At 37.9% G+C, this 12,222-nt stretch overlaps 2 protein-coding genes across 3 annotated transcripts in view; one reads left to right on the forward strand and one right to left on the reverse strand.

Annotated features, from left to right (window-relative positions):
• ndufaf7 (NADH:ubiquinone oxidoreductase complex assembly factor 7) overlaps positions 1-7,236 on the forward strand; it is a 41,008-nt gene extending 33,772 nt beyond the window's left edge. For both annotated transcript variants that reach the window (XM_073050553.1, XM_073050554.1), the window contains one exon: positions 7,026-7,236. Coding sequence is in view for 1 of the 2 variants with exons in the window: in XM_073050554.1 (XP_072906655.1) it covers positions 7,026-7,124 (99 nt within the window). In the remaining variant the exon portion in view is untranslated. The remainder of the gene's footprint in view (positions 1-7,025) is intronic.
• The window catches only part of prkd3 (protein kinase D3), a 363,813-nt gene continuing 353,782 nt past the window's right edge, over positions 2,192-12,222 (reverse strand). The window contains exons 20-21 of the mRNA XM_073050552.1: positions 10,090-10,175; positions 2,192-9,368 (exon numbers count right to left, since the gene is read on the reverse strand). Coding sequence (XP_072906653.1) covers positions 9,195-9,368; positions 10,090-10,175 — 260 coding nt within the window. The 3' untranslated portion in view covers positions 2,192-9,194. The remainder of the gene's footprint in view (positions 9,369-10,089; positions 10,176-12,222) is intronic.

Here is a 12,222-nt window from a genome sequence, read left to right on the forward strand (position 1 = left end):
GTGAAGAGAATCTTTTTCTCATGAATTTGACCTTCCTTTTGTGACATTTATACCAGTGGCCATTTTCTCACACATCTTCTCTCCCCTTAAACTACCATCATTTCTTTCGTGCCTGTCTATTTCTCTCCCTCCTTGGGTATTTGATTCCTAAGTTTTCACAACGTCCTCCCATTTGTTTACAGCTAATGCCCTTAAGCAATAAGGAATTCTCATTATGAATTGGACAGTAGTGGATTATTGATTTAATTCTTCAGCCTTTTTATTAATGTTTATCTTGCCTCTTTGAAGCAGCTCTCATGTCTCTTGTGCGTCTGTTTTGCTGGATCTTGCTTCTCAATTATATATGCTTGGCAAGCTCAGCTTTCACAATAATCACCCGTCTACATGTTTCCATGCTCCTTGCTTCCAGCACTTCCATGCTAACTATCTGGCAAGTGATGGAGGGGTTGCGACCACGTGGAGGCAGATAGGATTTCTTTAAATTGGCATTGTGGTGAGCACATTGATCTGATGTGCATGGTGTTAACTTCCTCGGTTAGAGTCAGCACACAAATCTCTTTGTGTCACTAATTTTAGCCTTTGGCAACTTTTTTAGAGGCACCTATATCATTTGCAAACATATTCTGGTTGTTGGGTGGAGTGGAAAGGACTAGGTTTGGAAGAGAGGCTGTGGTGTGGCAGGGAGAGAGACTGAGTGGAAGATTTATTCATACAATTTTCAGATCTGGGCATTTTCCCAAGGTGGATATTTACTCCCAGCCTCTTCAGACTTCACTACCCACTGAGAACCCTTACCACAAAAAAAAAGTGAGATCCAGCGACAGTGAAGGAGCTGTGATATCATTACACATCAGAATAGAATCATAGTGGTTTCCAATGTGCCTGCTGCTCAGGGGTTTAGAAAGAATTATCTGTTGCCCAGGTGCATAAGCTTTAGTGATGTGTCCTGAATGTTTTTTTCAAATGAAATTATTGAAACATAAACTTGTAATACAAAGTACAAGTGGAGTACACTGATGCAGACAGAATGAATGTTTAGATTGGTAAATGATACACTACTCAAACAGGATGCATTGTCCTGCATGGAGTCTTCTTGGAGCTGTACTCAACCAGACAAGTGGAAAGTTTTCTCAGTACAGTAGACTTGGCTGTTTCGCTGTCTCCAAGACACATCAGTCATGCACCACAAAATACCTGGTGTTGTAGCAACATGAGTAATGTAGGTGGTCTGCTTGAGTTTCTGGTCAAAGGTGACTTTCTGTGATGGTGGAAGCTGCTGAGGTACTAAATGCTTTTTGAGGAGTGGGTCCATGAAGAGTGGAGGCTGGTAAGTTCATTGGGAATATAGAGAGGAAGGATTTAAAATAAGAGAAAAAAAATTGTTCTGGCAGCAATGGTAGGTGAATCTGGAGCCTGGTTTGTGAGGGAGGAATGTCCTTCTGGGATAGTAGATGAGGAAGGTCAAAGGATATGTGCAACTTAGTACCGAAGAGAAATCCAGGGGGTTTGCAAGTTGTGGTTATGATAGCTTTGTTTCCCTCAGCAGAAGCCCCATCAGAAGGCGATCCTAATGAGCACTGTTGTACAGGGAATGACATCATCCTGAGTGCAATGCTCCAAAAGGGTATTGTCTAGGGAGTGACATCTTGTGTGTCCTGATGTGGAAATTACAGTGGGTGACTAATGACAAGTAGTCTAAGGTAGGATTTTAAGTCATGTGAATAGATCTGGGAGTGGTAATGATTATATTTCAAAAGTTTTTAATTGAACAATGCACCATAAGGCAATTAATTTTCTAGGCAAATGTCCTTTATCAACAAAACCACTCTTCCATTTCTAATACTCCTATTTTAGTGTCTTTACTACACATGTCTTGTTATTGCTGTCTTAGCCCATCATAGCCAAATTCCCTGAATACTCAACTCTTTCAATGTAACAACTAGTATTATCTGACCAAGTTCCTTTCCCAACAGCACTTTCTTACTGTCTGGCATTACCCCTTATGCTTTTTTAGGTATACAATCTCTGCCACTTAAAACTTCCCTCAATCTCAGCTTGATAAAACATTCATTTATCCACTCTGTTGCCATCGTGTGCCCTCCCTTGCATCACATCAATTATGTTTTAAGGTTAATGGTATTGTTACAAATGTCAGTGCTTGAACTGTAATGTTGCAATAACAACAGTAAAATTAGATTTGAAAATCCAATCAGTTTTATTAAACTGTAAGTACTAAAATATACAAAACACTTTTCTATAAGACTCCTGCCAAGCCAGTGGCAACACTGATGATGTAAAGATTCTCAGTAACAGCCTGTAAATATTTCCCCAACAGTTATTATGAGTTGACCAATCTTTTCGTGTTGTTGTCTTAAGTCTGGTTCCTTATTTCCATCACACTGAATAGTAATTATAGGTCATGGCAACTGCACTGACTTGTTGCATTGTAAAGATGGTGGAGAGCCCTTATTAAACCATCACTGTATATAGTTTGACTATTCAGCACACACCTGGGTAAGCAAAAAATTTTTTTATAAATCTCACAGACAAATACAAAGTATCCATTATGGTAGGTCAAACCAATCTAAAAAAAATCTGAGTTAGAGAAACAAACATTGGTTTTGCTTTCCATCATCTGGCCCCTGATTACATGTTCTATTTCCCTTTTTTTAGCTCAAATTGACAACTTGGTAATAGTTTTCCAAAATCTTTTACACTTCTAGTGCCTTCTTACTAACTTTGCCAAAGGATGTATTTTGTGAGCAATTTGCCAAACATCTGTTTATCCTACGTGCATTAGCGAGCCAGAGAGGTTGTTCCAATCTTTGCTCTGCGCTGCAATTTTTAAAAGATAGACCTTTCGAGCATTAAATTCTTCATTCTAATATTTAAATAACATTAAATTATAAAATCTGGGTGATTATTGCTTGAATGTTTTTCACTGTAAAGAGTAATGCAACATTTTATTTACCTGTCTAAATTCCAATATTATAGGATTGGATCAGAGAGGCAGCAGCCATGGGATATCAGTGATGTTGAGAATCAATGTTGGGTTATGTAATTGAGAATCTTTAAGTTACAACAACCCTTTAATATACAAATCCAAGTACGCTATCAAATTCACTGTAGTATTTATCCACCTTTACAGACCAACTCTGGAACATTCACCATGTCTTAAGGTAAATAGCAACATAAAAGAAGAGACAAAGATCCCTATCAGATAAAAGACTAGGAATGCAGAAGCAATATTAAACAATGGTGCAATTTAAACATTAATATTCCTAAATCAGCTCGGATTTAGGAAAATAGAAATTAAATTCCTTATTCTTTCTTTGCCCAATTTGTAATTCTGTACAGTACAAATTGTAGGGGTCAGTTTGGTCCCTGCTGATAGATGTGCACAGGCAGCAACAAATAGTTTGCAAGCAAAATGCATAACTGATGGGTTGACTGTACAAAATAATTCATGTGATATGAGTTTAGTTACTTTAATTTATTAATTTTATATAATTTGACTATACTAGATCTAGTATATTTCCATATTCTTAATCATAAGAGGTTATTAAAGTACTAAGGTAAACCTTGTTTTTCGACAAGTATTAAATCTTTAAAATAGACTCTAAACTTAATTTGCTTCCTTTGCCAAAATTGCACTTAAATCACATAGAGCAAACAGCACAGTTGCAATACATAAAAACTATATATATATATATATATCTCTCAAACCAGATGGGAAACTTAATTTTGGGAATGTTTGTGACCATAACCAAGCTACTTCACTCCTTAGATTATCTTCCAGTATTGGAGTGCAATGTTTAGTCTAATAACACTCAGTTATAACTAATGCAGACAAACTATAGGAAACTTAAATATACAAGCACAAGCAAATGGCTAACACGAAAGCATACATGAGAATTCCCAATCACCACTAGCACTCTCCTCACCCCTACCCTCCCAAAAAAGACAAGTTAAATGTTTGTTCAGTTTGATAGGCAGCAATTTCATAATTACTAGCAAAAAAACGTGTCATCTCAGGTGAAATCATGGTTCCATTACCACTGCTTGTACGTGTCATTGACTATCCCCTTCCAATTGCCAAACAGCAAAAAATAAGCTAGAAGTAAGCTGTATTTAAAATTTAACAGTCCTTATGCACTGGTGAAAACCCCAGACATAGAATGTTAGAAAATTCTTACAGCATTGCAAAAACATAAGATTATAGCTATTTATCTATTCTAATTGTTCTACCATCACCTTTCACACAGCTGCAGGAATGCATTAGAAACCATGAATTTTATTGTCCAAATATGCAGTAAAAATTCTGACCAATCTTCAATAAAACAGATGTTAACAATATTAGACAATTGGCTGGGGGCAAGTATCTTTTTGGCTACAGGTTTAAATATAATAGAAAATTTTCTCCTTAAATTACTGATTAGAATGGTTGTTTATTTAATTAAAAACTAAAGTAACAGCATCTTAAGCCAGGTTTTTCAAATTAACTTGAAGACTCTTGGACAGTCCTATGGCAAGATAAAACACGATGTTATCTGGAAAAACGGATTGTCAAATAATATTATAAAGAACAGAATTTTACTGAATGGACAGGCTGACATTAAACAGGAGGTACAGAAGTTGTGTATTCAGGACAATGAAGCAACCCTTTTTTGTTGTCCTGGACACAAAACTTTATTATCTTAATGTTTATTTGATGTCTTAAAAACATGTGTTTTAGAGTAGATTGAATAGAATAGCATTTGAGTAAAAGAATAATAATTCATCAGAGACAAGGACTTTCTCCCATTCTACACGTCTCTCATTGATTATGGTTAAGTGTAAACTCTAACACTGTCTTATATTAGTAGTGAACACAGAAAAGACCAGTATTCCAATGTTGAAAGCAATGGAGGGAAGTGCTGATGTAGTCAGAATCCTACCCAGTTCAATTAGTAAATTAATGGGACAAGTAAATTGAACACAATTGCATTAACCAGAAAGACCTTTGAGAGAACCCATTGGTCACAGTGCTGGGAAACAGATTGGCTCCTGGTCAGTTTTCCAAAGAATCCATGATGAAAGTGCCCAGAGTTAAATAGAATCAGACTCAACCAAGACTGCTTGATCAAGCAAGACCGGCTAAACAAAGAAAGCAAAAGAGGAAGATAATAAAAAACACCCCTTAAATTTTGGACCTGTACGTAGGATTTTAAGAAAAATCTAATCTAACAGTGATCCAGAATTTTCAAAGAGAAAATTGGTGAGATTATCAGTTTTTCGAGTGAGAAAATGTGACAGGAATTACTGGAGTATCAACAGTGATCCAAAATCAGTTGTCAGATGATTCTCTGCTCCCTGACTGGGTGTCTTCTTCAGTGTACTCAGTAAATTGCTCAGGTTTGAATGTTAACAGAATGGTTTGCTGTAACTATTCACCATAACTGTTATAACTGAATTCCTAATTATGTACAAGGCCATAAATATAGCACAGCACCCAACCTGATTGTACCATCTAATACGTAGCTTAAATTCTGTCTGCAGTGGAATAACAGAACATTTAAATCATGAGAGAATCAAGCTGAGTTAAGACTCTAAGAGGAACAGCAGATGTTGCAAAGCTCGAGGAACACACAAAATGCTGATGAAACTCAGTATGACGGGCAGCATCTACGGATGGAAATTAACAGTCACGTTTCGGGCTGAGATTCTTTATCAGGAAGGATCATAGCCCAAGATGCTGACTGTTCATTTCCCTCCATGAATGTTGCCTGACCTGCCAAATTGCTCCAGCACTTTATGTTTTAATGCAAAGGGAGTCGTATTTGATAAATTTTCTTGTGCTCTAAGGATGTAACAAACAGCAGGGATAATGGAGAACATGTTCAGTAGATGTAGTTAATTTAGATTTCCAGAAAGAATTTGATAAGAATAAAAGATTGAATTTAAGATACCAGCATTGATAAGGCAGTGACTCACAGAAAACAGCAAATTAGGGTAAATGGGTCATCTATAGATTGACAGTCAGCATCTTGTGGTGTGCCTCAGGAATCAATGCAGGGACATCAATTAATATCTATTGTTGTCTCAGATGAAGGGACTTAGTGTACTGTAAACAAATTGGATGATGCAAAGATATGGTACTGTGCAAAAGTCTTAAGCACACACACACACACATTATATAGCTAGAGCGCCTAAGACTTTTACATAGTACTGTAGTAATTTTATATTTTGCACTGTACTGCTGCCACAAATAAAAATTTTCATGAGTGATGATAATCTTATTCTGATATGGGTCTCTTATCATGGACTGAGACTGGGAAGGAGGCAGGGAGAGGGGAATTGTGGTTGGGAAAAGGGGAAGGGAGAGGGGAGGGAGCAGGAAGCACCAGAGCGATGTTCTGTAATAATCAGTACACCAGTTGTTTGGGATCAAACAACCTTGCCTGGTGTCTCAGTGCTTGGTGTGCCTGCACCTTTGCCACCCCCTGCCCCGGCTCTCCTCTGCCACCTGTTCCACACCCCTCCTGCAGTGCTCCACCCTTTCCCAATATCCTGTGCTCCTGCCAAATTTACAAACTTGCTTCCCGCTCCATATTGACAAATGCAGTACTATGCTAAAGTCTTAGGCACACATGTACAGCTAGGGTGCCTAAAACATTTGCACAGAATCATATCCCTGACCCGTCAATGCTGATATATTAAATCTAATCTTTTGCACAGGACTGTAGATGATTGAGCAAATTATGAGATGGACAAAGGGATGTATAGATAGGTTAAAGCAATGGGCAAGAAGTTAGCTGACGAAATATAATCTAGTAAAATGTAAGGTCATTCACTCTGGAAGGAAAAATCAAAAAGCAAATTTTTATCTGTTTGTAGTGAGATAACAGAAGTTTAAGTATTAAGGGAGCAGGAGGAGTCCTAGTTTTGAAACACAAAAGTTAGCACGTGTATAGAAAGGCCAATGGAAGTTGGCCTTTGTTGCAAGGGGCATGGAATATAAACAGTTTTTTTCTGTTTTTTTACAGGGCACTGGTGAAACTATCTCTGAGATGTACATACATATCTGGTCTCTACCTTTGCGGCAGCAATGTGATACATTAGAGTTGGTGACACGAAGAGGTTAATGGACTCTGCACATGCTTGGAGGCTGGAGTGAGAGGCTTAAGGACTGGCAATTGCTGTGTCCTTTTTGCTGAGCCTGTCCACAATAAAAGTATTTGCTGAGTTGCACCTTAACTTTTTTTTAAACAAATTTATTGTTTTTCATCGAGTTCTTTAATTAATTTTCATTTCCCTAAAAGATTCCTGTTGTAGGGCAATAGTAAAGTTGGTCAAAAGTGCCACTCAGATTAAAAGCAAACTGCTGATATGTAATCCTAATGATTTTACTAGGCCGTCCTTTTCTATTTAAAGAAAAATTACTTTTGAATAAAATTACAAGTTATGTCAGTCTGCAGACCATGGATTGGTTAATATTCACATCACAGCATATACTGTGGAATGGTTTATAAACTTATCACAGTGAAGGAGAGTGGTCATTTTTTGCACACGATACTTTTTAAGTTACTTAGACTGCTTTGTGCAAGTTATCTATTTCGTGGTGTCTAGGCTCTGAAGTCTTTAGGCTGAGTAGAACTGACTGTGTCGCATAATACTTGGAAAAGAACATTAGCCTTTTTTAATCTCATGCCTGCCTTGGCCAATGAGGTCCTTGTTGTGTTAAAATAGATCTCACGAGTGGGTAGGGAATAGCAGTCCTGCTTCCCACTCATTGCTTCACACTTAATGCATAGCTTCACACTTTAAGGCAAGAGGCTTTCAGCTACACGTGGGCTGTGCTGCCTGAAGCATGACAAAACAAATAACTGAAGCCTGAACAGCAAATACTGATCCAAGAGCAGTTGAAGTCATGATATACAGAACACTGAAAGGTATATTTGGTCCATCATACAACCTCCACTTGTGACACTCTGATGCATATTCAAACGTGCACACCATCTCCCTGTTGCCACTAATGTTGAACAACAACATCTGACAGGACAGTTACCTGCCACACAGGAATGCTGGCTAGCAGCATTAAAATATAGATTTAAATAGTTAAAAGTTTAAAGTGATGAGTTTTATGAAAATGAAATTTGTACTTATGCTATGCAGCGAGAAATGATGTGACAATTGGTTACACACCAGAGAGTCAAACACGCTTCTGGCACTGACAAATCAAAGCCTCTCCGCAGTGCCCTCCAGTGACTAGATCCTGAAATAACAGGATGGACCCAAGGAAACGTGTTCACTCCAACTGCATCCATTCCACCATTGAGTTCACAGCTTAATCTGGTCTACAGAATACTCTACAGCACTACAGAATGGTATCTTCCTTCGGTGCTTTTTCTTCATTCTACACCAATTCATGTTATTTTACCGCAGAAATTTACATTTTTGAACACACGTAATTGAATTTTGCTTCCACTATAAAGAGAGATGCTGCAACTTTACTTTTTAAATTTCTTTCAGGAGTCAATGAAAGCATTTACTGTCATTCTCTGAGAGGCCTTCACATTTAATAGTGTAATACTGTTGCAATAACCTAGAACTGTCAACCACAAGATGGAGAGAACAGGATGTACAAAAATAACAAAACAGTTGTGTGAACAAATTGATTATTTACTTTCAAACCTGCCATCCAACTTTTATATAACCAAAGATCCCTATTTAAACAAAATTTGGTCCAAGCAATAGCCCTTGTCCTACAATGGACATTTATTCTCAATAACTACACTTTTAAGTTCAAAACACTTGTGAAAAAGATTGTCTGATCTAGCTTTGCATTTAGTAAACAAGTAAATTTATGGCTTGGTACCAAAGAGGTACTTGGGTGGATAGTATTAAACCAGCTAAATACTAGAAAAAAGGAATGTTTGGTTTAGAGTCTATAGCTCACAGCATATACATGTCCTCTTTCTCCTCATACATTAGTCAGTAAGTCTCCAGCTGTGCTATAGGTTTGCAGTCTCCATTTACACCAGATCCCTTCAATGTCACGTGGGCTGATGTAACGAGCTGGGCAGCATCCAATCCACTTTGGCCGTTGTACATCGAACAGCAACAAGTCTTAGCTTCCTTTTACCCAGTGGCAGTGTTTTCCACATCTTTGCCGTAACATTATTCACTCCTGGCAATTTGCCCAGTTTGATACATTAAGGATCTTCCTCCATATCATCAAGATTGGGTGCCATGATGAAGTGTTTGGGATACTGGAGATTGTGTATTTTGGAATATTCTTCCCAACGTGCATCATCACTTTCATGCGTGATGTAACGCTCTCCTTTCCTGGTTTCAAATTCACGAAGATCTAGCCATGTCTGGTAATCCTGCAAAATGGCAAGAAAACATTTAAGCCTTGACTAACTTCAGAACTTCTGCACATTGATTCCATTTTATTTCTTTGTTCTACTATGAATGCTGACAAATTGAATCTCAGGGTAGTACATACCTTGATAATAAATTTACTTTGAATACTTAAGCATACCAAAACAAAATTGTATATTTTTGCAACAACCTTAACAGTTGAACAAATTATTCACTTTATTCAAGCATTAGACTATTAAACTCCAAAGGCTGAAGTTCATTCGCCTTAAATGATCATGTTTCTATGTCTAACATAAGACCTTAAATTAAAATTAATAATTAATTTTTAACTAGCCAGCAAGTGTCAGATACACTGTCATGTATTGTTCTACCAGTATACCTCAAAGCTGCACAACTTCAGTATTGAAATCAACGGTGGTATATGACAGTTACACAAAACTCTCAATGCTATATTGTATCTCTGATCATCTTGGGTGTTTATTCTCTACTTCTTCAGAAAACTAATGAAACTCAAGGAAAGACACTTGGAAAATTGGAAGCTTTCAATTTCAGTATAAACCCAATTTAGTTGTTCAAGTAAAAGCAAGTTCTCACTGAATGAAACTGCCATTTAAAAGGACTGTTGAAGACAACACAGGCAGTTGCAAAGTTAATAAAACAGTATTTGCAAAATTATATTGGAGCTCCACTTAACAGGATTTACTGTAAATCACGTAGATTTACCTGTAGCCAAGGGTGACTGAGTGATTTGTCCACACTGAAACGTTTCCTCATCTTCACTTGCAACAGGTTGTTAATCAGATCAATGGCTAGCCCAAGAGAGAAAAAAAAATCAGTTAGTAGTACTTAAAAATGGCAGCAATATGCCAAGATATTGTGTATCATAACAGAAGACAAACATATCAAGTTGACTACATTCAGTTACAGAGTGAGCAAACAGATTGGGATTAAAATGGCAACATTATAATTTTTTTTGAAGGTTTCTCAGTACTTTGTGGCAGCCAGATATCACAAAAGACAGTTTACTTCCTTATTTTTTTTTGCTATGTGTTATGAAACAGAAAAAAAAATTGCAATGGTATTCAAAACAAGGATCTTGATGTGAGGGTAAAGCTGGCAATCAAATTGCATATGAAATTAAGTGTGTATTCAGGTGGGCAACCACTGGGCTGAACAGATAGTGAACGTTAATTTGAACATTAGATTAAGATTTTAAATTTGAATCATCGACGGTCAGGGTACAATGGAACTGGGAATGGTGGGCAAGAGGAAGCTAGTGAGGACTAATGGCTGAAGATGGTCAAGAATTGGATACTAACTAGGGAGCACTGGAATTATGAAGCAATGTATTATGGATGCTGTAAATATGAACTAGTGAAACAGAAAATACTAGGCCTATCCATTAAATAAGGTACATTCAGAGACAGGGGAAAAAATAGCATTTTGGATGGTTCTTGAACAGTACTTGTGAAGGTTTATTCATCCTGACACCGTAACTTTGTTCCACTCTCCACTAATGCTGCCTAACCTGCTGAGTATTTCGAATACTTTCTGGTTTCAACTTGAAATGGTTTAATGGCAAAAGCCAAGAGAGGTCGAGCCATTTACTCAGGGGGAAGTAACCCAAAGGAGTAAGGTAGAAAAGATCAGTTGCAGGTGAGGTTGACTGGCAAGATCATGAGCTGCTTGCCTCATTTATACGTTAGTGCAAAGAAAGGGAATCAACTCAGTGGCATGAGAACATTTTGTGACAGGAGCTGAAGACAACACGTGGTCTCCCCGAAATCTCTCAACTACAGCAAAGAAAGCTCAGCAACACCTCGACTTCCTCAGGAGGAGGTAAGAAATTTGGCACGTCCCTTATGACCCTTACACATTTTAATGGATGCACCGTCATACCCGGGTGCATGACGGATTGGTATGACAGCTGCTCTGACCACGTCCTCAAGAACCACAGAAAGCTGTGGACACAAGCTCAGCTCACCACAGAAAACAACCTCCCCTCCGTGGACTCTGCCCACATTCCTTGCAGCCTCAGTCGAGTAGCCAGCGTAATCGAAGACCCCAGCTATCCAGGACATTCTCTCTTTTCTACCCCCTCCCTTGGGGTAGAAGACACAAAAGCCTGAAAGCATGCACTACCATGCTCAAGGACAGCTGCTATCCCACTGTTATTAGACAATTCAATGGTTTCCTGAAATGGTAAAATGAACTCCTGACCTCACAATCATTAAGACCTTGCACCTTATTGTCTACCTCCACTGCACTTCTCTGTAACTGTAACCCTTTATTCTGCACTCTATTACCCTGGGCTACCTCAATGCACTGTTGTAATGAATTGATCTGTTTGAACAGTACACAAGATTTTCACTGTACCTCAGTACACGTGAATATAAACAGATTTAGCAATAAACATAAGAAAGTCTGCAGATACTGGAAATCCAAAGCAAAACACGCAGAAGTTTGGAGGAATTCAGCAGGTCAGGTAGCATCAATGGGAAAGAGTAAAAGTTGATGTTTTGGGCCAAGGCCCTTCATCAGGACATAAATTTAACAGTATGGCAATTTTATTTAGCTGGAGAAAGCAAAGGCTCATCCAAGATTAGATCTCTTGCCATACATTATGTCAGCAAGCAGGTTATTAGAGCGGAAGACTAGCAGATGGCTGTCATTGACATATATAGGCAAGATAGGGTATCAGAGTAATCATGCAGATAAGAATGTAACTGAAAGGATATAATGTTTTACCATTGTTACTAATGTTTAATTACAGCTTTGTTCAGAATTTGAGAGGACTATTATATTTTAATTCAGTTTCACATTCCAAGACTGGGTACCCTCATGAACAGTGAACTT

Source organism: Hemitrygon akajei, chromosome 7, assembly GCF_048418815.1.
Source record: "Hemitrygon akajei chromosome 7, sHemAka1.3, whole genome shotgun sequence".
Classification (NCBI taxonomy): domain Eukaryota; kingdom Metazoa; phylum Chordata; class Chondrichthyes; order Myliobatiformes; family Dasyatidae; genus Hemitrygon; species Hemitrygon akajei.